Source organism: Mchenga conophoros, linkage group LG1 (assembly GCF_057382185.1).
Source record: "Mchenga conophoros isolate Kocher_MC1m ecotype Shallow Benthic linkage group LG1, M_conophoros_male_GT1.1, whole genome shotgun sequence".
NCBI lineage: Eukaryota > Metazoa > Chordata > Actinopteri > Cichliformes > Cichlidae > Mchenga > Mchenga conophoros.
In genome coordinates, this window is record NC_140526.1 from 28861318 (window position 1) to 28888204 (window position 26887).

At 45.2% G+C, this 26887-nt stretch overlaps 1 protein-coding gene across 7 annotated transcripts in view; it reads right to left on the reverse strand.

Annotated features, from left to right (window-relative positions):
* The window catches only part of dmxl2 (Dmx-like 2), a 49050-nt gene that overhangs the window by 15338 nt on the left and 6825 nt on the right, over positions 1-26887 (reverse strand). For 5 of the 7 annotated variants that reach the window (XM_085273621.1, XM_085273646.1, XM_085273637.1 and 2 more), the window contains exons 2-36: positions 19053-19178; positions 18722-18793; positions 18522-18600; positions 18201-18345; positions 16141-16207; positions 15868-16040; positions 15316-15496; positions 15013-15193; positions 14677-14895; positions 14305-14576; positions 13294-13557; positions 12864-13093; positions 12558-12760; positions 11920-12041; positions 10058-10147; positions 9816-9924; positions 9598-9717; positions 9251-9478; positions 8500-8786; positions 7863-8035; positions 7127-7778; positions 6660-6989; positions 6451-6570; positions 6203-6338; positions 5511-5621; positions 5204-5373; positions 4757-4854; positions 4464-4629; positions 3800-4064; positions 3478-3680; positions 1891-2283; positions 1162-1344; positions 730-1026; positions 435-626; positions 247-323 (exon numbers count right to left, since the gene is read on the reverse strand). In XM_085273621.1, coding sequence (XP_085129747.1) covers positions 247-323; positions 435-626; positions 730-1026; positions 1162-1344; positions 1891-2283; positions 3478-3680; positions 3800-4064; positions 4464-4629; positions 4757-4854; positions 5204-5373; positions 5511-5621; positions 6203-6338; positions 6451-6570; positions 6660-6989; positions 7127-7778; positions 7863-8035; positions 8500-8786; positions 9251-9478; positions 9598-9717; positions 9816-9924; positions 10058-10147; positions 11920-12041; positions 12558-12760; positions 12864-13093; positions 13294-13557; positions 14305-14576; positions 14677-14895; positions 15013-15193; positions 15316-15496; positions 15868-16040; positions 16141-16207; positions 18201-18345; positions 18522-18600; positions 18722-18793; positions 19053-19178 — 6734 coding nt within the window. The remainder of the gene's footprint in view (positions 1-246; positions 324-434; positions 627-729; positions 1027-1161; positions 1345-1890; positions 2284-3477; positions 3681-3799; positions 4065-4463; positions 4630-4756; positions 4855-5203; positions 5374-5510; positions 5622-6202; positions 6339-6450; positions 6571-6659; positions 6990-7126; positions 7779-7862; positions 8036-8499; positions 8787-9250; positions 9479-9597; positions 9718-9815; positions 9925-10057; positions 10148-11919; positions 12042-12557; positions 12761-12863; positions 13094-13293; positions 13558-14304; positions 14577-14676; positions 14896-15012; positions 15194-15315; positions 15497-15867; positions 16041-16140; positions 16208-18200; positions 18346-18521; positions 18601-18721; positions 18794-19052; positions 19179-26887) is intronic. The other 2 variants (XM_085273612.1, XM_085273656.1) reach the window with 1 other exon arrangement.

Genomic DNA, 26887 nt, shown 5'->3' on the forward strand with positions numbered 1-26887 from the left:
CAAGTCCCGGATGGGCTTCGGGGAACCGAACGATCCAGGATCACGCGAAATCGTCAACAATCTAATCCAGCTAACTCACTTAGCGCGGTACGAAGCACAGGCCCCTGGAGTCAGACTAAGCTACACAAGCACAGCATCAAAAACAATAGTTCTCAACTACTAAATAGCAATGAGCGCATACTTTGAGCACAAGGGTAATGTGAAGCCAGTTTTGGTTTCTGGATCTGTTGCAATGCACGTGTTTACCTGTAGCTGTGACTGTCACAGAGTGCTTGATAGATGCAAGCAGACAGAGATGCTGCTAGCGTGTGCAGAGCGTTCACCTAAAAACATGAACATCACTTTTCATTATTCATCCCCAAACTGAACAACCAGACAGTAAGACTTTCAGTCATCTTAAAATGAAGTTAGAGATTTGTTTTTAAAGTACTGACCCGATCGTCCATGATGTCCGGATGTGGTGGGGTCTCCATGAGTGTGATGGTGTAGAGGATGTCGTGTATGTGATTGCTGAGGTGGAGAACAGGGTTGGCTATGACTGTCTTGGTGGGGGCAATGTAAGCAGATAACAGGGGCAGTGTAGTAGGCAGAGGCAAAGGGGACTGCAGCTGCTTCACTGTGGTCTCCTACAGAGTATGACAAAAAGTGAATTTGCCTTCTCTGTAAACTGTTTTGTACTAATAAAAAACAAACATATATAATGACATATGTATAAAGGTGCATGCATACCTGCTGGCTCTCCTGCAGGAGGAACAGAAGCTCCATGCGAACAGAGGTGACTCCGCCTCCCTTGGCTCCATGAAGGCTGCAGTAGGATAGAAACACTCTGAGCAGGGCCTGGTTCTTCCTCAGCCATGCCTTGCGCCTCTCAGAGTGCTGCTGTTTGGCCTGAAGCCGGCGGCGCTCCATCTGATGACGCTCATAGGCTCCGGCGTCTGTTCGCTCCAATACGTCATCTGATATGTCCACCGATGTTGAGCGTTCTCCCCAACGCTCCACCTCTGACTCTTCCTCCTTTCCTTCCACCTGAGTTGATAACGTTTATGGTAAAAAAAATAAAATAAAATAAATTACAATGAACCAGAACTGAAAAACATTTATAGAAACATTCAGCAGTTTTTAAAATAGGCTAAAACAACATCAAATAATATTAAAGTCGACCTTGTAGTTGCAGATTTTATGCATGGCTGCTATCTCCTTCTCCAGCCAGTTGTAGAGCTGAAAGCGGAGCTTCCCTCCGTCCACCTCAAAGCCTGTAGCCAATGTACGCAGCTCTGTCATGAGGATCTTCAGACAGGCACGGAACTTCAGCTGCTCTGCTATCACGTCGACCTCCGACTCGCCCTGAAATACATGCGAGTGACTTAAAGGACAAAGACCGTGCTTTGTAGCCTTGAATTTTATATTTGGGGCCGACCCAATTTGCAAATCAAGCCCAAAAACACTCTCTGACACCTTTGCTGCAAGTTTCCACCTTTTGGAGAAGACCCCACCAGAAAAAACATGTTTTTCTTTTCTCATTCAAGAACACTACATCTGAATGAGAGTCGAACCCTCACAATTGTTTTTTATTATAATAACGATTAAATTACATATCCTAATAAACATTATTCTCTCCCTGCTGAGTGTTCAGGCAGGTCTTCTTTGATGTGTTAACTCCAAATAAAAATCCTTTAAATGTAACATTTTGGTTTGTATCTGTCGTCTCCTATATGCCAGATAAGACAGTAAAGAAACTAGACAAGGATGTGCCTTCATACAACATCAAAATGAAGTTATTTTTTTTTCCTGTTTTGGTATTTTAACTGTGCAACCAAAGGAAAAAAACACAATAAAATAAAATCTGAGATCTCCACAATTACTCAAGGAGATTCTAGATATTATTGCTACCTGTGAGTCCTCTCTTTGCAGTTTCTGGCTGCCTTTTCCTGAACCTTCCTCTCCTTCGGTTTCCAGCTCTGGTTTCTTCATGGTCAGACCACCATCGTCCTCATCCTCATCATCTTCCTTGACATCTCCCCAGTCCAGCTTCAGCTCATCTTCCTCTACCTTCACCATAGGCTGGCTCCAGTCCAACCCACCAGTGCCATCATTTCCTCCCCAGGCCTGTGTCGGTGCTGCTGGAGAGCCCCAGTCCAAACCTCCCTGAGTGCCATTTTCCAAGGGTTGGCTTGTGTTTAAATTGGCCTTGGATGAAGCCTTGCTGAGAGGCGATGAGCCAGACTTCTTGCAAACCTTGGGGATCTTGGAAAGTACTTCCAGAGCTAAAACTGGGCAGCCCACCTACAAGATTCAGAGATTATATAATATGTATATGAACTTTTGTTATATAATCTCGGCATGCATGCTTTTGTAGTTATCAGAATGATACATAGGGGGATGGAAGTGATAAATTACAATTATCTTTCTTATTGTAACAAAGTGGATTTTTTTGTCTACAATGATGATTATGTAAAAGGTATGACATCAAACAGCAACAGCTAAGGCCTAAATCTGAATCCTAAATTCACAAACTCTGGTGGGTCAAGCAAAAATGTTAGTTTCTTAGTTACAGCTTATCTAATTTCCTTCATTTCACACTCAATGACATCCTGGCTGGGTTAATGCAACATGTAATTGAGAGCCTCCAAGTATAGTTTTTATTCCAGTCTATTTTTTCCTGTTATAACACTGCTACATTTCATTTCCCTTTAGAAGAGTAGAAAGAGAGCAAATTCAGCAGATCTTCATGGAGCAAAAATACAATAATGTTCTGTGATCGAGCCCAACAACAATATCATGACTTATTACTGCATTTCTGCTAAACTACAAGGCAAAAATATTCTTTCTCTTTCCCTGCAAAATTGTATGCGACTGCAGTAAACTGCGTGTAACAAATTTTGCATCCTTTGATAGTGGAAGTTGATTCTTGTGTAAAGCTGTTTGCTGTGTTTGTGATTTATTTATGAAGCTCATGAACATCACGGTTTCACCCTATCCTGTTTACCCTAGTCCTGCGATTTCAGAGGAAGCAGTCTGGACATTAAAAATTGATCATCAGTTACAGGCACAAGCAACAAAGTGCACTTGAATTTATAGGCTAAAAATGTTCTTTGCTAGTTGTGTCAGAAGGCGATGATTTCACTAATCTTTTACTCTTGTCCTTACCATTTTAATGTTTACTTCAATTTTCTTTCTTTCTCTCCCCCTCTCTCTCTCATTCATTCCCCCTGTCCTATTTATTAAAAAAAAAAAAAAAAAAAAAAAAAAAAAAAAAAATGACAAAGGATGAACTGAAGCTCTGCCATCACGTAATGTCGCATACTGCTGTTTCTGATGTCATTTAAAAAAAAAAAAAAAAAAAAAAAAAAATGTTTACTTCAATTGTAACTGCCTCACTTTATACTACATATTTATACTTACACATATAATGTACAAGTTCCCAACTCCATCAAGAGAACTGGATTGGAGTAAATAGCTAGATTAGTATGGACTCACCTTGAAGTGTGCATTGGCCGTAGTGAAGAACAGTTTGCGCTCTATGAGGTTGATCTCATCTGCGCTGCTCTTTTCAGCAGTGAGGCCTACTGTTGTTGCTGTGCCCGCTGGATTTGCAAAGTGGCGGCGAATGATCAAAGGGTGTGTCCTTAAGTAGTTATAGAAGCTAAACACCACAGGGTTGCAAGCCTTAACCATCACATCTGATGCACAAAAATGGAAAGAAAAGGGAGAAAATATTTATTTCAGGTGAAAACAACATGAATAATGCACAATGGAACGTGCCGTTTAAAAATCACTAAAATGTCTTCAACCAACTAACCAGGGTTCTCATCGTCCTCTTTTGGGATTCGCTCCAATAATGTGTCCAAGGCTCGCGTGTAGTCTTTCATGATCCAGTAGGCTATGCTGCGGAGGAACGGATCGGGGTGCAACCTGGAACAGTGGTAACCACTCCCGTCCCTATTGCAGCCCAAGACCTTCTCATAAAGGAGGCCTTGGCAGGTGGATGAATTCTCAAAATCAGCCTCATACAGCCTTGCTACTATCATGGCTAACTGGAGATCCTCCATCTTCTCCAGCAATACCTAAACACCATGAAACAGCGTGATGAGTTAACGGTGCAGGTTTTTTTCTTTAAAGAAATAACAAGCCAAGTGCAAAAAGTTAAAGATTTCTGCAAGGTACAAACAGAAACTCACACTTCCTTTTCTGCCCATCTGTATATTTTGACTGTGTGTTGAGAAAAATCTAGGCCAACAAAGACTATGTGCTACTGTTATGCATCTTATTATTTATATAATTTAGGCTTCTCTTTTGTGATTTAAAGGCTGAAGACCCACTCTGTCATCAACATATTTCTGTACCAATATCACCTTAAAGAGAGACGACTTTATGATATTGCTGCTGCAAGTTACGCTGAAATATGCTACTGGAGTAAACACAGCGTCAGTAAGTTGTCTGTGCACTATTAAAAGTCCTCAAACCTCTATGGCATCTTTGAGGGAACCAGCCAACAGGAAGAAGGCAGCCGACTGTTCAAAGCGCTGCTTTCCCAGTAGGGAGAAAGCATTTTTGAGAGCTGCCTTTCGCCAGCGGTCTTCACTGAAGTTGTTTTTGAAGAACTGAGTCATCTTCTCGTCATGCTGAGACCTGAAAGAACAAAGCCACAGAGTTTGGTATCCATTCTGCTTTAGTAAGAAAATTCACTTAAAACCTCTTGTTCTGAACATTGGAAAAATTATTCAAATTAATTATGTGTTTAGAGAAAATGTCCAACCTGAAGAGTCCCCACAGGACAGCTTTCTTCTTCATGGCCAAGTAGAACAGGGCAGCATCTAAAGGGTCATTTTGCCTCTGGAATGCAGCTTTTCCCAACTGATTATAAACAAGCAATAGTCGTTATTTAGTTATTTCTAAAGAGTTATCAATATTTACCAATTGCTTTGATTCATAAAGTCTTTACAGTAACTCCTAGCTGTTCCTAGCTCCTATTTACTAGAAATGGAAAACTCCTGTAGGAAATTAATTACATTACAGAGTAAACTGGATGGTAAGTTTCCTTTTCTAGTTCATATACTCACCTAGAAACTGAGGCAGATATTGCCATAATCAGAATCAGAATGGGTTTATTGCCAAATGTTGAGCAGGTTTACAACAATCAGCATTGTAATCAGCATTACATTTTGATTTTTATGTATATAAATACGCATATTTATTCTGGTACCTTCTCCACCATTTTCCTCAGAGTGTTGATGTTTCTTATCCACCAACCCACACCCACGGCCCGGAGCTCAGACCACTGTGGGTCGCCTCTCTGCATTGCTGGGATCATGTTCAGCATCTCTTCCTCTGCCTCTGAGTGGAACGCCCATGCAAAGTGACACGTTGAGAGGCCTGCAATAGAAGCAGATAGTTGGATCGGGATAGTGAATAATAGGGATAGTGAAAGGAGCAATATACCCCATAACTGTCATACAAAACGTTTTGTATACTCGTCTCACAGCAGCAGCACCATGAGCAGAGTACTTTACCTTGGTGGAGCAGCTGCATGCGGTAGAGTGGGGGCAGAGAGGTGAGCAGGCAGGTATGAAGACGCATGGCGAGCAGGTACCTTAGTCCACACTCATCAAGAGCCTCGCCACCTACACAAATACCAGCAGTTGATCAGTTTTCCCCCCAAAGACCACTCAACAAGAGGGCAAAGACCTTTAAACTCAAGTATCACTTGAGTTCATGTGATCCTGTCACACAATAGGTCTCCAGTCCTTGAACCTTCTTACCCTCTTCTCTGCTTACTTAGCACAGGAACAACCTGCTAATGTCTTCCTCACAAAAGACTAAATAAAAAGAACGAAAAACCGAAGTAAAAAAAGGCAAAAGATACTGAAAAAGAGAAAGGAGCAGTTTAACCACCAAGATTTGATAGCTGGCGAATGACTCAAGAAAAGTATTCCTTTCCTGTTTGTTAAAAACATTTATTTAACTTTAATGCAATATTGGACCGATTTGCTAGGTTTCAATTAAATACCAAGACTTAGAACCAATCTGCTTGCTAAAAATATGTAATCAACCTTTACTGCAGCAGTGCAATATCAGTAAGGATGCTGTTATGACTTCTTTTTAAGGAATACAGTGTTTATGCCAAATGTCAGATGTATTATATTGTACACAGTCTCCTGTACATATCATAAGTACGACTGGAACACACACAAACTAGACAGACCTGTGTACTGTTGATCAGTGGAGCTTGCGACCTCAGCACTTGTGGTTGCAACAGTATCAGCCAAGGCCACCAAGAACATCTGCTCTAGGCGGGTCAGGCCTGGAAGGCTGGAGTGCATGAGGTGACTGGACAGCACCTGGACACAATTGAGAAGAAAGCAAGTGAAGCAGAGAACTGATAAACAAATATTACTTCTCCATAAGTAGATTTTTATGTAAAGGGAAGCCTATTTTTTATTTCATTTTTACCTGAGCATGTTCTGGTCCAAAATAGGTAGGCCCATATTGAGAGAGGTTAATAACTCGGGATTTTTTCTCTGGTTTATCTGTGGCAAAGTTTACAAAGTCATCCGTGGTAACTGTTGGCACCTGTTAATGCAGGAAGAGAAGAGTTTAAAGTCCTTACGTGCAGGTAAACCTTTAACAACAAAATCTGTTCAAGTCTCAACTCTTCCTACCTGGAAGAGGTCAGCATACTGGTCCTCTGTGGACTTTTGGGCTGCCTCACCATCAGTCCCTTTAGTTCCCTTAGCATTCTCTTCAGGTCCTTTATAAGAGGTGTCTAGATCAGCCAACATGAGGGAGTACAGAGGCAAGGGAGGGATGGAGTTGATCTCTGTGTAGTCCCTGCCTCCGTCACGGCCCGACACTATGGTGTCTTTTGCTGTGCTGCCAGTAACGCTGATTGTCCGAGACAGATGTCTCCTGGCTCCGCCCTCACCTGCCTCCACATCCCTAACCACAGCGACTTCTCCAGCAATACATTTTACCAGGTGGGCGAGGATGGCCTGACACACACAAAAAAAGACCAAGACTTTATTAAAATCAGCTAATCCGCATCAAATCGTGTAAAAAACACTGAATAAAAACTCACTAGATTTCACTTGGATGTTTTCACTACTGAATGAGGTAGAAATGGACTCACCTTGGCACGCCGAACTCTGCCCAGGTCCATGAGTTCCAGCAGCTGGGTTGGATGGTACTGAGGAAGAGTTGGGGACAGCGAGTGAGCTGCTTCAAAGAGCCCTCCTTCTTGAAGTCCTGCCGGGGCACGAAGGGCCTCATCTACTGCAGTACTCCCCTCAAACACACTCTTTGACCTGGCCCTCCCTTCAAAGATCGAGGAGGACACTGTGCTTTGACCTCCGGCTATGTCTGCTGATGAAAGGTTGCCTTCTTCTCCCTCACCGGGCTTCTTGTCCTGATGCCACTGTGCATACACATGCATTTCACAGTCCATGCCCACCACTAGGATGCCATCCCTTACCCAGGAAAGGGAGACCGGCAGCGATGGGGTGCCATCCACAGATGACAGGAGGTCAATGGTCCGAAGCAAAATCCAGCGTGAGCGGATCCCCTGTTTGATACTGCCCCCTAGAGGAAGGGTGATAACAGCCACACCCTCCTTGCTGCTCGTCTGCTCATTGACCACACCAGAGATACGGCCATACATAAGAATGTTGGAGCCCACTCCCACAGTGAGGATGTGCGATCCATCCTCCTTTGACAGCCAGTCCAAGTGCACGTAGTGCTTAATGTTGGGTGAGCTATGGTCTCTGCTCATGTACAAGTCAGACCTGAGGTGAAGAAAATGAATAACCTATCAGACATACAAGCAAAACACTTACTCTGACAGAATATGATAAATAATAGTTCCTGACCTGCTGTAGACAAAGAGATTTGAGTCCACACTGACTCTTGGATCCAGGGTGGAAGAGGGTCTGGCGAAATCATCCAGGTGGACAGTTTGCTCTAAAACCCACTCTGAGCCACCAGTAGACTCACACTCGTAGATGGACACATGCATAGAGAAGTCTTCTATGGAACTTAGACTCTGAGGACAACAGAAGACCGTTTGATTTAACATGACTGCTGTGACAAATCAGTAAGACAGTAAGGCTCTTAATACTTTTTACATGCACCTTAACACTAAATACACGGACTTGCTTATAAGCCAGACTGCTGATGTTAAACCTGAACTTATTTTCACTTCAGTGACATCTAGCTAGTTTTTAATCCCTTCTCACTAATGCTTATCATTTGTAGATGCAGCCCAAATGCAAAACTTGATCATTCTCCACTTTACATAAAAGTAAAATAATATGCTGACACAGGGCATTAGTATGCATTAATGGGAGAGTCCAGGGTCCAGCCAAATGATGTTTCTTTGCCCAATTTACATTTTTATTGCATTTTTCTTACACTTCAAGGTAATTTACACAATTTCTATGCTGCTAGTTTTTTTTGTGGTATAATACATTCACAATACAAATACAAAGCCAAATTCTAATTTCCTACCTGTCCTTGTCGTGGCTGTTTGAAAGCCACAGCCAGCCTGCCAATGTAAGAACACGACACAGCTACAGGCCGGCCTGACACACACACAGCACTGTTGTTGTCCTCCTCTTCATTCATCAGAGCCCAGGGCTCCCAGCGGTACACCCGGTTGTCCTCGCCATCCATACCATTCCCATCATCACCCTCCACAGCACAGTGCCAGAACCGCACTCGGGAATCAGAGCAAGTTGTAACAATCAAGTATGGAGCCAGGCACACGGGGTAAATAGAGGAGGAACTCAGATGTCCTGGTAGAAAGAGGAGACAAAATGAAATTTAGGAAGATTTTTCTTTAGCATATTCTTTCATTTAAACCCACCAGGAAACTAATTTCCTCAAAACTGAATGATAAAGACACACAACCTATTGAATATACTGTGTCGACAGGCATTGAATTATTACAGTAAGTAAGGACAGCTGAAATGATGCATTAATTTATGTGTAAAAAGAAAAAAGAAAGAGTTTTTACTAGTGCTGTCAGCGTTAATCTGTCAGCTGCACGGCGTCAACGCGTTAGCGAGGTTAGCTCGTTAATGCGTTAGCGCTGTGCAGCCCCACGCATAGGGCGACCCGCGCTAACTCGCTAACGGAGATTTACCGCGTTAATGCGGTTATGGCGTTAACGTCATTTTAACGAGATTAACGCTGACAGCACTAGTTTTTACACATCAGCAACAACAGCATGGTTATACTCATAAGTTTATATTCCAACCTGCAGATGGGGTCGCCCTAGTAACCTCCACCCCATGAGGAAGGTCAAGGCGTTTGCTGTAAACCAGCTTCGAGCTGAGGATCAGTTTGCTAGCAGATTGCAAGTTAGCTGTTGAAGTTGACCGTGGCAAGGGTCTGACAGGAGACGTCTCTGGAGATGAGTCAGCATTCACAACTTGATTGGGAACCATCAGCTGGCTCTGGAAGCTGTAATCTGGGCTTGGCTCATCTGCACACAGAGGCAACACATCAGAAGAGACAAGTTAATCTAAATTTAAAAAAAGCAGACTTCACATTATTTTTCATTTTCACCTATAAATGCTTTGCTTCACGCACCAAAACACTTACCCACACAGGCCTGCACAGACTTAAGATGTAGATGCCACATCTGCAGAACAGAGTTCCTGTTGAGATCCTTTTCGATCACCACCAGGAAAAACTTCTCAGAGAAGGGAGGAGGTTGGTAATCTGGATAGAGTAAAATGCAGTATTATCGTCATCTAATGACAACTGGGCTGTAAAATAGGAATAAACAGACCGACACAGAGTTTAACAGAGTGCTATACCTCCCCCAGGTGGAAAGGCTGGTGTGTTTGCTTCTGGTTCTTTCTGGGGCTTGTAACCTAGAATGAAGTCCTCTTGGAAGACATGTAGCAGCTGTGTACTGGCTCCACACTGGAGGCACATGGACATAGCATCACACAGTTTACTATATCTATTGATCAGGAGGTTTCAGTAGTTCATGCCAAGAATTTTGGTCTGTCATTGATCTGAAGTGGGTGAGAAAAAATACAGAGCAGCTGCTAACCTGGTTTGTAATAGCATCCAACTCTATGATACAGCCGGGTCTGGCTGTGGACTGCTGGCTGACGATATTGAACACTTCGCCCACGAGTTTCTAAGAAGAGATATACAAGGAAAAAATAAAAACACAAAAAACACATAATCTACTTTGTATTTCATCATACTGCATTTCATTTAAAACCATTGGAGTGGTAGAAAGTGTTGCATAATATTTTTTATATTGTACAGAGGAATGAAGTCTGGAAATTGTTATAAGGGCATGAGGAAAACACATATTTTGCTTCAAAAACAACATGGCCACATGTCCTATAAATTCAGGATCTGTGTGACTGATGTAATAGTTGTTAGGTTATTTAAAAGCTGGCCTATAGCAAAAGTTAACATCTGTGAATAATGTGCGTATTTGACAGCTGCTGTTTTATGGTTGGTGTACACCTTTAAGCCAAACAAAGCCAACAAAGCAACACATAAGCCTGATTTTAACTCAGTTCTTGGTCCCTCATGACAAATTCTAAAGTTCCGCAGTGTGAGTAATGAAAACCCAGATAGGTCTGTGAAGGTTCTCAGTCATCCAGGTCATCGTAGTCAAAGGAGCTTGCAAAGAAAAGCGTCTGGACTTCTTTAAGTTACTTGAAGACGTTTCACCTCTCATCCGAGAAGCTTCTTCAGTTCTAAGGTCAAATGGTGGAGAGTCCCAGATATAAACCTAGTGGGAGTTTCCCCCCACAGAGGGACAAAAGGACCCCCTGATGAGCCAAGGTGTGAAAACGGCTGTGGGTCCCAATCAGCCAGGGTTTCGGGTGAGCTCATTGTGAAACCTGGCCCCACCTTATCATGCGAATTCCTGAGGTCAGATGGCCCAGGATGTGAGTGGGCGTTAAGGCGTCTGGGAAGGGATCTCAAAACTGGATTATAGATGGCAGACAGTTGGTGTCGTAAACCACCGCCTCTGTTCAAAGACGGTCGCTCACAGTGGACATAAATGGCTTCTTTCACTCCTCTTTCAAACCATCTGTCCTCTCTGTCCAAAATGTGAACATTGGCATCCTCAAAAGAGTGACCTTTATCCTTAAGATGCAGATGGACTGCTGAGTCTTGTCCTGTGGAGGTGGCTCTTCTATGTTGTGCCATGCGCTTGTGAAGTGGCTGTTTGGTCTCTCCAATGTAGAGGTCTGGGCATTCCTCGCTGCACTGTACAGCATACACCACATTGTTAAGTCTGTGTTTTGGCGTTTTGTCTTTCGGGTGAACCAGTTTTTGTCTGAGCGTGTTGCTGGGTCTGAAATGCATCCAAGGATGTTATGCTTGGAGAAAAACTGGTTCACATTTTGGACAGAGAGGACAGATGGTTTGAAAGAGGAGTGAAAGAAGCCATTTATGTCCACTGTGAGCGACCATCTTTGAACAGAGGCGGTGGTTTACGACACCGTCTGCCATCTATAATCCAGTTTTGAGATCCCTTCCCAGACGCCTTAACGCCCACTCACATCCTGGGCCATCTGACCTCAGGAAATCGCATGATAGGGTGGGGCCAGATTTCACAATGAGCTCACCCGAAACTCTGGCTGATTGGGACCCACAGCCGTTTTCACACCTTGGCTCAGGCGATTAGAGGATCATAAGGGGATCCTTTGTCCCTCTGTGGGGGGAAACTCCCACTAGGTTTATATCTGGGACTCTCCACCATTTGACCTTAGAACTGAAGAAGCTTCTCGGATGAGAGGTGAAACGTCTTCAAGCAACTTAAAGAAGTCCAGACGCTTTTCTTTGCAAGCTCCTTTGAAAACCCAGATACATTCACATAAACCTTAAATGAAAACTATCACATTGCAGTGAGCAATAACAAAACAGTGCATATATACTCACAGATGTTTCAGGATCTGACAGCTCATCCAGTAGTTTCCTGGCATCCACAACAGCTTGATAGAGACGCAGGTTTTTACCATCTGATGCCACGAAGCAGGCACTGGCACTGTTACAGTAAGTTCCTGTTAGACACAACACAAAGATTGCAGGCTTAATATTGGGCAATGCACATAACTCTGAAGGACACTCATAAATGGAGCCATCCAAGAAAACTTCTTCAAAGAGCAATAATCGGGACAAACTAGATTGAGAATGGGTTTGAATTAGAAAGGGTATATTTTTTTTTCCTTTCAAGACTTATGGCATCAGTATCAATAAGACAGAAGAACACTGCATTTTGACCGCAAAGCTGGAACATACTGCTGATTCGTTTGCTACTGCTGGAAGTGAGTAGCTGTGACAGTTGTTCAGTATTTCCTGAGAAATTCCGAGAGAATATCCTCCTGCCACCTGGACAAAAAAAATAACTAAGTGCAGCAAGAGTCTCAGCAAGAGTGAAAATGTCCCTCTTAATCAAAATTCTTGTTATTAAGCTACTACTAATACTACTACTACTACTACTAATAATAATAATAATAATAATAATAACAACAACAACTCAAAAATCAGCTTTATATAAAAATGTACGGTATATTTACCAAGTACAGTGCTGGGTACTAGCGTGGGTAGCCAAGCAACATTGCTGAAGGCAGAGGTGTGCAGAGAGTTGATACGGGCCAATTCTGAGACGCCTCCAGTGCAGGACAGGGGTCCAATGTGGTCCACTCGCCACAAAATCAGCTCACTGTAGATGGCGTTGGGGTCATGGAAGGTCCTTGTAGCTGCATTACGAAGCTGCTTCCTTAATAATGGATAACAGTTACAATTACTAGCCTATCACCAGCAAACTAAACCCATTATTGACGGCTTCAGTTCTCTACCTCTACTTCTACTTCATGCTATACCTGGGAAGACCCTTTGGTAGGGGAAAGGTAGGAGGCTGCTCTCCTTCCAAACTTCCAGGGGCTGAGGGAGGGGTGAGCAGGGCATTGTGGTGAGAGGAGGTCAGCAGCAGCGGCAGCACTGTGTGACAAGCTTGGTCATTCAGATGGAAACGATGGCCGCAGTACCGAAACTTATGAGATACTGTCAGTACATTGGAGAAGTCAGAACGCTCTGCAAATGTCACAGCCCACTGCAGACAGAGGAATCAAAGCTTTTTGTGAGGGAAACAGAATATGCAAAAAAACATCAAATTATAGTGTGAACTGCAAAATGATAGATTGTCTGAGAATTGCGTCAAGCCTGTGGAAACATCTTGGGCTAAAGTGGCAATTTATCAAAACATGTGAGCAAAGCCCTCAAAGAAGAGCGAGGTTAACCCCAACCTCGTACCTGGTTAAGAGATCCATCAACATGCTTGGAGACCATCATGACAGCTGGACTAATGTGAGGGTTGGGAGGGGAGGTCACAGCAGCAGAACTAAGGCCAGCTGAGGCTGAAGCAGAGTGGGACACATGTTGGACTATCCTTCCCTGCTTGCCTACTCCAGCGCTTACACCCTCAGTCAAAGTGCAGGCATACATGAGGATGTTTTTACTCAGTGAGTTGGCATCTCCTGTGGGAAACGCCACCGGAATACGGGAGGAGAAGGACACCTGGAGGAAAATAAAAAACAGTTGCGAATATTTTCTTAGTGTCTTAACCCTTAAATCAACATAATAATTCAGCTTCCTAATGATATTCCTTTTGGATTACTCATCTGTGCTAAACCAACTCAAACACGTATTTAACTTGTATTGTGTAGATATGTTTTAATATTAGAGCATTAAAGTCTTTTCATACTCTACTGTATTTTTGCAGTCAATGCAAAAGGGATATTTTCGAACAAATGTAAACATCTGTGCAGCTGAAGCCCAAAATTCAGTCCTTTTAAATTTAATATCCTGTTTGGTCCTCCTTAGAGGAGTGCTGAAGTGCTGCTCTTTCTAGGACAGCCGGATGCTACAGTGCAAGCTTCTCGCTGCATATCAAAGTGAAAATTAGGTGAAAAATTACTTGGGCTCTAACTTTATTAAAATGACAAAGACTTCCTTCAGTAAGTTATAACAGCTTTTGCTAATTAACATTAATTCTGTGGGTAACTTGATAAAGCGCAGAGTACTCTCCATAATTCTCTATTGGAGAAAATGAAAAAAATATATTCTGAATGTCAAATACAGCTGGAGGAATGCTGAGTCAATTTATATTTGAGAAAAAACAGTCACACAGTTTGTGCTGTGAGCAAGGTGTGTACGAGCAAGTAAACGACTGAATTCAATTTAAAACAGAAAAGTTACAATTTAGGAAAAGAGATTATGATTTGCTTGAAAAATGTTTTTCATATTCTGAATTTTTGCGCACACCTGAACCTGTCTGAAGATGCCCTGGTTGAATTCGTCCAAGTATTTTACATGCCAAACCAGGAAAGATCCATCCAATGGATGGATGGTAAACAGCATGTCTGGGCTCTTGTTCCACTCTGTGATCAGAGTCTCCATCTTCCTCTCTAGCAGCATGGAAGGCAGAGGCATGCTAGAGCTGGATCCTGGGGAGGATGCCTTGGTGCTTCCCTGCTCCCCTGACTCACCCTCTTCTCCTTGCTCTGAGGATGCTTTGTCAGACATCTCATCCAGGTCTGGAAAAAACAAACAAAAACAAAAAATTATTTAGTCTTACACGTGCCCTTTAACATGGTAGGTTTTAAGCAGCCTTATATATTGTTAGCCTGGTCATACCAAAGTCAAACTTCATAGGGGATCCTTCAGGATCCAAGGGGTCCTCAGTAGTTTGGTCCAGCTGTTGTTCAGAGAATTTACGGAGTTGCAGCATAAAAAGGTCCATGGATGAAGTGAAGCTAAGATCCTTATTATTGAGCCAGTGAACCACAAAGCCTCCGCCACCTGTGCCATCGTCTGGGTTAAACACTGCAGAGTCAGCTAGCACTGATGGGATATCTGACAGACAGAAACATGGCAGGAGCACAAATATTACACAAGCTTAGATTAAGTTTACAGCTCCATTCAATGTGCACATTGATTCATTTTAAAACCCAGTCCAACAAAAAACACTACCTGTGTTGGGATTAATACTGGCCGAGATATGGAAGTGACACAGGGCATTGGCATGATGAGTGATGTGGCGGTGAGTGTGTGCATCCTGTGTGCCCAGCTGAGAGGGCAGCAGCTCACTGTGTGCCACTAAAGCAGAGGACCGTCGCCGGCCACGGCGCAGATGTTTTAGGTGGTGGATTGACTAATTAGAGAGGGAGCACAGGAATAAAGGCAAGAGAACAGGTCTGTGTTATTCCTTTCTGAGAAATATTCAATTTTTTGGTCATTTATGAATTATTTCTGCTGAGATTGAACTAAGTGTACCTCCAAAGCATGTTGGATCTTGTCCTTATTGCCTGCCAGGCCTGGCAGGCTAGAGCTGAAGGACTGTGTGTTCTCAGTGATCTGTCCACCAAGCAGACTGTCTTCAGGTAACAGGGTCTCCGACCATAATCTACACACTCCATCCTCACAAGATGTCAGCAACACATTGCACACTGAACCCCTAGAAAATAACACAAGAATGTAATCGTCCTTCAGTAGTTCTTTTTTTGATTCATTTTGCCTTTATTAAAAATGTTCAGTCAAAACACATTTTAGGGACACAACAACAATTTCTTAGAACAAGAGTTAAGTATGCATACCCCATGACTAAAATAAAATTATTGCTGGATGCCCAGTTATTGAACCACGTTTTTAACCAAGTGCGCTGAATATCGTTCTGGCCTAGTAACGCATCACTCAAAGGAGGCAAAACCTCATTTTACAGCCAAAACATTATGTCTGGCTTTAAAAGACAACAAGCACGCACAACAAAAGTGGACAAATAAACACGTTTACAGCATATTATGTGTGTGATCATGTGTGCTTTCTTACTTGGGCATGTACTTGCTGGTCTTCCTCCAGGACACACCAGTGACCGAGCGAGGATGAGCCAAGTAAACAAAGGAGAAGTGAACAGGAAGAGGCTTTTTATCAGACGGGTCCTGGACCACCACTGCGGATCTCCAGCCAGTAGTGGGATACCAAACCTTGAGTAAACAGTCATCCTGTACATGTGCAGAAAATCATTATATAGGCAAACTGAGGTACAAAAAAATGTTTCAACAATTTGCCATTTATAAAAAAATGTTAACATGAATCTTTAACCTTTCCAATTGTGGCAAAATACTCTCCATCAGGAGACCACTTGGCTGCGTGGACAGACGCAGCGGTCCTAAAAGAAAAGGAAAAAGAAACAAAAACAATATCAGCTATTAAGGTTTCTCATGTGATGCCAAACACATTCCTCAAGAGCTGTTCACCACGTTGGACATAATGCAATCAATGGTTGTTAGGCAATAAGATTCTCAACTGGCAGGAAATAGAAGCTCCATCAGATTGAAAGCTCTCGTTGAGTGAAATCCGTCACAAAGAAAGTGCTATAGCAAAACGTCACTGAGCAGTCTATAGCAGCGGTCCCCAACCTTTTTTGCGCCACGGGCCAGTTTATGCCCGAAAATATTTTCACGGACTTGCCTTTAAGGTGTTGTGGATAAATACAACAAAATAAAACTAATACCAGTACCGAAAAAAATATTTATTCATAACACACGTGAAAAGACCCAGGAAAACAGAGTTAACGATGAAAATGATAACAAAATAACGCTGAAAACCGATAAAAACCCTGAAAACCTGAGCCTCAACTCTCGCGGCCCGGTACCAAACGACTCACAGACCGGTACCGGTCCGAGGCCCGGGGGTTGGGGGACCGCTGGTCTATAGGACTGCAACTGTAACTGAGAGCTTCAGCCATTATTTTCCCCAGCAACCACTTCCAACCTTCTGGGAAATACTCGTTTCCCCCCCTTTGCACAGGTGTTTGCCAGATGGTCAAGGATCGATCTCTATTCCTGTGTGAGTGGGGTTTTATTCACCTGCTCCTACACTGTCACCATAATTTTCACACGTTCAACGCAGCAAAAAGTTAACCTCACATGGTTAGTGGTCAAGCGTCAGCAAAACCCTTAACATCCACTTCTCCATGGAAACAGTCTGTTTCTTTGTGCACAAGGTACTGTTGGTCGCAACCATTTCGTAGTTTTCTGTTAGTCATCATATGACAGTAACAGATGTGGTTTCATATGTCTGTGTCTACTCACACAGCTTAAGGCGTGAGAGCGGCACTGCCTGCTGACTCAGAAGACTAGTCTTCGTGTAAGGCCAGATGTGTTTGATAATCAGTAACTGACTGTAGGTTTTATGAGGGAAAGGGAAGATTACAGAATGTATTCTGCACAATGAAGTGATTAACTCTTCACTGCATAAGAGAAAATGACCAAAAAACGTTTACTTCCAAAGTAATAGTGAAAAAATAATGTATGCAAAATATTCAGCTGTTGCCTCAAAGGTACACAAACTAGAATAACTGCCTTGTTGCAGCCGACATCCATGTCTGGGCATGCTCATCATATTACACTGTGTGTTGTAAAGTGTTTTTGAAGAACATGATGGTCTGTGAACATTTGTGTGTGTATGTATATATATATATATATATATATATGTGTATATATATATATATATATATATGTATATATATATATATATATATATATATATATGTATATATATATATGTATATATATATATATATATATATATATATATATATATATATATATATATATATATATATATATTTTTTTTTTTTTTTTTTTTTTAAATTTTATTTCTGTTTAATGTTATCATCGATGACGATTTAATTCAGTTACGACCAGAAAGGGTTTTTTTGTGACCTTTGACAAACAAAATCTAATCAGTTCCTTCCTGTTTAGATTGGTGCCAAATTTGAAGAAAATCCCTTTCTGCATTTGAGTGTTATCATGTTTAAAAGGATGGGACAGGTAGACAGACACAGAACCCAAAAATATAATACCTTTTCAGTGCAGAGGTCTAAAAATCCACCTCAACTTTCTCAAAACGGATTTTAAATAATTTCTAGATTCCACTTAAAATTAGACAAACTTGGCTGAAGAAAACATCTTCAATTCCACAAAAAGAGATAAGAGGAGGTGGGGAAAAAGTATCTGGTCTGTTCAACACTTAATTTACTGGTTAGTTAAATGTCAAGGTATTTATCCTAAAACGGTAGCTTTGTAAGGCGCATCACCCTGACGCAGCGAGTTTTGTTTTTTAATAAAACAGTATATAGAATGTAAGCCAAAACGCACTTGCACTGCCAGACACAGTTCCAGTCACTGAGGACAGGGTGGGGCTTGTCGTCAATCATCTGCCCATCCTCCTCCTCAATCAGGGCATCCGTCAGTGGAGGTGCCCACAGCTGGAGTCGCTCGGTTGCTGCTAGGATACGGTTCCCTGAGGACACAAAAGCACTGTGTTACACACCTCATGTCCCACGTTGACTACTACACTACGCAGAGCCACATACAAACTGTGACTCTTACATAATGCACATGCTGTTTCAGCCAAATCAAAGGGTGGTAGGAGAAGGAGCTGCCTTTATCTGGTAATCATAGAAAGCATTTGTGTACCTTGTGGGTCCCAGGCCAGGTTGTAGGTGATGGCATCAAGGAAGAACTGTCCTGTCTTTTGCCACTGATAGTTAAGCTGCTGTTAGTGGTGGGAGAGCGACACACACCATGCAGTGTTAGTGGAACAAAGGTGTAATTAAATCTGCTACAAACTGATTTAAATCCTTAAATCTGCCTAAAAAGCTGGCGCTGGTACTCACCTTGTGGCGTTTATTTGGGTTGATAGAAAGAGGTTCAAAGATGCAGACTGTGTTTCCGTAGGATGCAGCAATCTAAAAATAAAGAGCTGTGTTCATCATCACAACATTACTCACCCCATCAGTGCTTTTGCACAGTCACTCCCACAGGAAAAAGGAAGGTGTGGTGCAGGAGAGCGAAATGGCAAAGGAAGACGAGAAGTTGAAGACAAATGCAAACGAGGAAAAATTTACCTCTTTCCGCTCAGCATAATTGATAAAATCTTTTAGCCACAGGACAAAAAAAACTAAAGCTGTGTGTGGGAGTGTGTCTCTGTGAGCATTTAACACTTACCCTGCCAAGCTGGTGGGAGCACTCCACACAGCCCACCTGTATGTTTCCATTTTGAGCTCCCGGGATAATCTGAACACACTCAAAGTCACTAGCCAAGATCACTACGTCGCATCCTGAGCCATAGGCCTGAAAATACCAGAGTATAGGAAAAACAAAATCACATTTTAAGTCATTCAACAAATGTAATCAAGACACTGAGAATTAAAATTACAATAATTGCAAAATGTGTCTGGAAGCTGGAGATCATTCTATATGCAAATCTTTTCACTATGCTATTTTTACTACTTCAAATATTTATATGACTTGATTTTAACTACATGGACAATATATAGCCAAGCATATACAATATCTGCAAAAGCTGTGTCAATCACATGAGGCATGAAAGAACAGCTCAACAATTGGAAAGAGGCGTCTACAGGAAATTACATTCGTAGCTGAATGGTGGGGAGAAAGAATAACAACAGCGTGACTCTGCAGTCGCTGAAACAACCTCCTGATCTGTTTCTATTACACGCCGATATTGGTCATTTTTGGTTTTACCATTTATCACACTGAAAAAAAATTATTTTCCTGAAAATAAAGTGCATACACAGGACTGATCAGCCACTGCAATCATAATATCATTTAATGCACATATGTGGTGATTTTATAGCACTATAGCATGATTTCACATGATTTATTGAAAACAGCATTTGTGAACATCATTCTCATGTGGCACTGAATGAAAAACTGAGCCTTTAACAGCACATGTGACACTGCATCTGAACGACCTGAGCCTTGCCAATGCAGGATTTTTAAGACCAATGTTTGGGGATTTAAAAAGCTATTTTGGTACTGGTCAACATTTTGTTTTCCTTTTTAGATACATGAAACATATTCCCGACATTTGTTGGCTAGTTATTTACTAGTTTATGCTCTGCCTGACTGCGCTTAGAACAGCTGCTTGTTGTTCCCTTTCAGTCGATTCACTCAGTACAACACATAAGTATGGGATATCACGCCCTCGCGTGTCCTGGCTGAAGAAACCTTTATTCACGCCTTTACGGCAGATGACGTGTGATGACACGCGCAAGGCCCCGCCCGCACATATAGCCGCTGCCATCACCGTCATCCCTCAGTTCTTACGCTCTTCACCTCGCTGAGAACACCTCTGCTGAGTTGGGCTAGCTAGCTACTGCTAGTTAGCTCCGTTGTCTGCCAACTTGAACCTAGCTTAACTGCCCCTGTTGGTGTTAGCCTCCACCGCCCAGCTGGTGCGTAGGCTGCCCGCGGAGCGCTATTTTCAAGTTTTTCTTGTGCAGCGTTTCGCTTTGCGTTTTGGGAATGGACTCCAAACCGAAGCGAGCAAAGCGGAAATCTTCTGTTCGCCCCTGTCCTCAGGGATGTGGTTTCTCTTTGCACGACAGCGACCAGCACGATGCCTGCCCTGTCTGCCTGGGGATCGTCCACGCTAGGAGAGCGTTGACGGAGCCCGAAGCTTGTGCGTTTTGTCGCCAGCTCCGACGCTCGACCCTGGAAAGACGGGTGACGTTTGTGGAAAGAGTGCTGGGACGCTCGGCTGTCGCACGGCATGACCCTCTTCTTTCCGAGTCTGGAGCCCCGGCTTCGTCCGAGTCCGAAGACGAAAATTTTCAGGTCGATGTCCCCGCGATTAGCTGGGCTGACCACATGGAATACGTTGACGGGTTAGCCGATGACGGACCGGAACCATGCAGGAGCGCTGACGGGCTTCAGCCTGGGTTGAAGCCCGCCAGCGCTCCCCAGGAAGACGATGACGGGCTGGACATCGGCCTGGACATCCATGGTTTGTCGGAGGATGAGCAGGAGAGCTCATTGTCGACCCAATATGCCGCCGCTGCTGCGCCGGTCGGCCACGATGACACCTCTCTTTTCTCCCTGTTTCGCCGTGCCGCTGAGAAGCTGCAGGTGGACTGGCCCTCTCCTCCACCAGCTCGGAAGCCGTCGCGGTTTGCGGGTTTTTTCCTTCCACCGGAGCCCGCAACGGCCAAAAACTGCCTCCCCATGTTCCCAGACTTTCTCTGCGAGCTAACAGCGTCATGGGACAAACCTCTGTCTACCCGCGTCACTGTGCCCGGCTATGGACAGTACATGGAATTGGACGGCGCCGAGGGAGCTGGTTTAGCTAACCCACCCCCTATGGAGCCGTCTCTGGCTGCTTATCTGGCCCCGTCCCATAACCATGGTGTCGGTGGCCCCGCAACTCTGCCGTCCAAGCACTGCAGATTCTCGGCCTCGCAGCTGGAGAAGATTTATCGGGCTCAGGCCGGCACCGCTCGAGCCATGAGCTCCGTCACCATGCTCCAGACGTACCAAGCAATGTGCCTGGCGGAGCTTGGATCGCTGGTTCCGGAGGACAGCCCGCTGTCACCTCTTCTTAACGAGGTTAGAGTCACCACGGATTACATCCTCCGTGCGTCTCGCTGTGCAGCGCTCTCCCTGGGCAGAGGGATGGCTTCGACAGTGGTGGCGCAGAGGCACCTGTGGCTGACCCTCTCCGACGTCCCTGATAGAGACAGAGCTGTGTATCTGGACGCACCAGTGTCTGCGGCTGGGTTATTCGGACATTCACTTGAAGCCATTCAGGCTAGATTCGATCTGAGGAAGAAGCAGACGGAAGCTCTGCGCGACATCATCCCCAGACGCCAGCCCCAGCCCAAGCCCACTGCTAGCTCTCACAGGCCCGCCGCTCCTCTGACAGCTGGCAAGAGACCGGCGCCCACTGCTGGAGTGGGAGGGCCGCCGGCGAGAGCACGTACTCCGGCCCGAGCTCCACGCCAGTCGGCCTGGGGCAAAGGCCCTCCCCCGGGCCCCCGACGGGACCCGACGCCCAGGAGGAAGAAGCCTCAGCCCTCCTAGCTGTGATTGCGAGTGGGGAAGGGATCCGGCAGCAGGGAGACGCTGCTCTTACCCCTCTGTTGCCGCACAAGAGGTGCCGCTTAAGTTCTGTTCAGGTTGTCAGCCCCAGAAGGCGCTGCACTTCCCTATCGCGGTCTCCCAAGCACATAACCCCTGCACACGGTTCAGATGTGTTGAATGTTCAAGCGACCACATCGAGTGTTCCCGCTGTTTTTCATTGTTATGCCCCGGAAAAGGTGCACCCAACAAAATGTATGAATGTACATGTTCCCATGTTGCAATCAATAAAGAGTGTTGTTTACTCTCAAACAATCTCAAATGCTCAACCTGCAGGCGAAATGAGCCAGGTCAGGCAGGGGATGCAGTCCCCTGCAGACACACTGGGGGGCGACGGCGCCCCGCCGTCAGTGCTGCAGGCCAGCCGGCTGGCTGCTCACTTCCCTCAGTGGCGCGCTTGCGCCCCCTCTCCGTGGGTGCTGCAAACCGTTGCCATGGGTTACTGGTTGCAGTTCCGGGTCAAGCCGCCTCGTTTCCAAAGAGTCGTGAACACGATTGTCAACCCCGAGGCAGCCTTGGTACTCAGAGAGGAAATACAGGCGCTATTACAGAAGAGAGCGATACGGGTGGTCCCCGCTTCGGAGACGGACAAAGGTTGGTACAGCCGTTATTTTGTCATTCCGAAGAAAGGGGGAGGGCTTCGTCCCATCCTCGACCTGCGAGTCTTGAACACGTACCTGCGAACGTACAGGTTCAAGATGCTAACACTCAGACAGCTCCTGAGTGCAGTCGGCCCGGGAGATTGGTTTGCGACAATCGATCTAACAGATGCTTATTTTCATGTCGCTATACACCCGAAACACAGGCAGTTTCTGAGGTTTGCGTTCGAGGGCGTAGCCTACGAATACCTAGTGCTGCCGTTCGGGCTGTCGCTCGCTCCCCGCACCTTTACGAAATGTGCCGAGGCAGCGCTAGCGCCCCTCAGGAAGAGGGGCATCCGCATCTTGGCCTACCTGGACGACTGGGCTCTCGTGGCTTGCTCCAGAGAACAGGCGGAGACGCAGCTGTCGCGGGTTCTGTCACACATTCAGACACTGGGGTTCTCTGTGAACTTTCAGAAGAGCTCGCTAATCCCAGGTCAACAGATCGCTTTTCTCGGTCTGGAAATATGCTCTCTTTCCAGCCGCGCACGGTTGTCAGAGCACAGAGTGGCCGCGTTTCATCGCTGCCTCGCTCAATTTCAGCTGGGACGCAGACTGCGTTTCCAGACGATATTGCGCTTGTTGGGCATGATGGCATCTATGATCGCCGTAGTGCCGCTTGGGCTGTTGAAAATGAGAGCGTTTCAACGCTGGACTCTCTCTCACCGTTTGTGTGCTTCGCGTCACCTCCGGAGGAGGCTGCCGGTAACTGCGTCTTGCATGCTAGCTCTCCGTCCTTGGAGGGAGCCCGGGCTACTGCACCAGGGCTCTCGGATTGGGAGGGTGTTGTTTCGCAAGGTGGTGTCCACAGATGCTTCCCTAAGTGGGTGGGGAGCGCTGTGCGAGGGTGCGTCAGTGAGAGGGATCTGGTCCGCGGCTCAGCGCCAGCTGCACATCAACCACTTAGAGCTGTTAGCAGTGTTCTTAGCTCTAAAGCGTTTCCGTCCAGTCCTGCAGGGCCAGCATGTCTTAGTCAGGACGGACAATTCAACAGTGGTGTCTTATGTAAACAGGCAGGGAGGAACACGCTCTCTTCCCCTGTTGCAGCTGTCTCGCTCTCTGCTGTTATGGTGCAGTGTTCATTTTCTGACTCTAAGAGCCACCCATGTCCCGGGCCACCTGAACCTGGGGCCGGACCTTCTCTCCAGGGGGGGTCCTCTGGTGAGAGAATGGAGGTTACACCCTTCAATAGTGGCTCAGATTTGGGATCTATTTGGCGAGGCGCAAATAGATCTTTTTGCTTCCAGGGTGAATGCTCACTGCCCCCTGTACTTCTCCATAATCGACCACGATGCACCCTTGGGCTTGGACGCGCTAGCGCACCAATGGCCAGACGTGCTCCTGTATGCATTTCCCCCAGTGGAAATGATATCTCCAATTCTGGAGAGGGTGCGTCGGCATTCCCTCTCTCTGATCCTGGTGGCCCCTTGGTGGCCCGCGAAGTCGTGGTATGCAGAAATAATCAGCCTGCTTGCAGCAAGTCCTTGGCAGCTTCCTCTCCGCAGGGATCTCCTCTCTCAGGCGGGGGGGGAAGTGTTTCATCCGCGCCCGGATCTGTGGCACCTTCATGCTTACCTGCTGAGAGGTTAAACTTGGTTGCTAAGGGTCTGCCACCTAGTGTGGTAGCGACGATTCAGAGCGCCAGGGCCTCGTCTACTAGAGGCTTGTACGCTTACAAATGGCGAGCCTTCGAGCGATGGTGCCAGGACCGCCACACTCTCCCATTTCAGTGCTCTATTGTGGATGTTTTGACATTCCTGCAGGAGCTGTTGGATAAAGGCCTTTCGTTTTCGACGATCAAGGTTTATTTAGCGGCTATATCTGCTTGTCATATCGGTTTTGACGGGGTGACACCAGGTGCGCATCCCCTCGCCGTGCGTTTTCTGAAAGGGGTTCGCCGGCTGAGGCCCGTGCTTAAGTCCAGTGTCCCGGCTTGGGACTTGTCTTTGGTGCTGGAGGCCCTTTGTGGCCCTCCGTTTGAACCCGTTGAGTCGGTAGATATGAAACTTCTTTCGTATAAGACCGCATTACTTCTCGCTTTGGCCTCGGCGAAGCGAGTGGGGGACCTTCATGCGCTGTCTGTGCATCCTGCCTGCACACAGTTTTCTCCTGATGGCCGCAAGGTCGTATTGCGTCCGAATGCCGCCTATCTTCCCAAGGTCATGCCTGCATCTTATAGTTCAATGGAGTTTGAGTTGCTGAGCTTTTGCTCCCCTCCTTTTGAATCTGAGGAGCAGAGGAGGGTGCATTCTCTTTGTCCGGTGCGTGCGCTACGCACCTACATTGAGCGCACTCGGGATGTGCGTTTGTGTGACCAGTTGTTTGTCTGCTTCGCTAATCCGAATGGAGGTAGAGCTCTGTCCAGACAGAGGCTGTCCCACTGGATTGTAGAAGCTATCTCGCTGGCATACAGCACCGGAGGTTTTGCGTTGCCCCACGGGGTGGGAGCTCATTCCACCAGGGGGATGGCGACCTCATGGGCTCTTTTTAGAGGGGTGCCTGTGGCTGATATTTGTGCAGCGGCTAATTGGGCGTCGCCGCACACTTTTGTGCGGTTTTATCGGTTGGACGTTACAGCCCCTTCGGTGGCTCATGCTGTCCTTTCTGCTGGGTCTACCACTCACTAAGGATGTGGTGGTCCCGTTCCGGTTCGGTGGCTGCTCTGCGGGGCGTGTATATAGGTCCCATACTTATGTGTTGTACCGAGTGAATCGACTGAAAGGGAACGATTAGTTATGTCTATAACTTCTGTTCCCTGAAGGAGAGGAACGAGGTACAACACAGGGTGGCCCCACTGAGCAGTTGGCTCGGTGAAGAGCGGCTATCGAACTGAGGGATGACGGTGATGGCAGCGGCTATATGTGCGGGCGGGGCCTTGCGCGTGTCATCACACGTCATCTGCCGTAAAGGCGTGAATAAAGGTTTCTTCAGCCAGGACACGCGAGGGCGTGATATCCCATACTTATGTGTTGTACCTCGTTCCTCTCCTTCAGGGAACAGAAGTTATAGACATAACTAATCGTTTTTGTTGCATTCAGCGCTGTTGCAAACAGGAAGGTTGCAGAGTGCCCTCTGGTGGACAAATCTCCACATATTCGAAGGGTGTTTCTCCCATCTCTCATTTAATTTTCATTTGTCAGCAGCTATAAATGCCAATACTGATTGAACTGAAAGTAGCTAATATCATCCCGCCAATAAATCAATCAGGCTCTAAAACAGAAAAGCATATGAGGCACATATCCCCAGCATCTAAGATAGTCTAAGACACATTTTGTGGATCATATTTCACACAATATTTAAAGAAAACTGATAAACATTGATGAGACAAAAATTTCACTGATCACATTCACCATTATATGCATGCTATCGCACTGCCGAATAACTGCTGTAAGACTAGTTTTAGTTACTTCTCATACAAATCAAATAAAACCAATTCCAGACAAGTTCCTTTCCACCTGCAATACTTAACCATGGGAGGATATCCATGGTGTAAAGTCCATACAGTGTGCATTTTTTGTTTCCTTTTCAGTTTTGCTGAACAGACAAACGTTCATAAACAAAACTTCTGCTTTCGCTCTCATCTTGGCAGATGAACAAGGGCGAGCCACAAAACTAAGTAATATTACATTGTAACTGTCACACTTTCAGTCTCATTCATAAATAAAACCAAAGAGGAGCTTAAAAAGTTAAATTAAATGTTCAAAATATTTACATTTTGTGTTTTAGACAGTGCATGAGCAACAGTCTAGCAGCAAGGATTTTTATACACTTGTGCAGACCCGGTGTAATACCTACAATATAAAGATTTGGAACATCGACTGGAAGGTAAATTGATATGATGCTGATTGCCAGCAGCTGGCATACATGAGCAGAATGACAGCGGCACCTAGGACACCAGCAAACTGGTCTCACAGCAGCAGTACAGTCAGGATGACGGCTTGTGTCTTTCATTATTCAGGAGAACAGGAGGAGACGCTGAGAACCACTAGGTCACACAAAACACGCTATAGCTAGTTATATAACACTGAGTGACGATCAGGGGATGAAGTTATAGTGAAAACTGTCATAGGACCATACTTGAAATACTATAATTTAAAATGTGAGTGACACGTAGAAAGGAATAAGGGAGGTGCAGTGTGTACTTCATTCTTACTGCGACACTTCCCTCTGAACATTACAGCTGGAATTAAAAGCGGTCACCGTCACGCGCTGTCTAGGACTGCTTTGCACCCTCACATTCACATTTAGACACAACAGGAC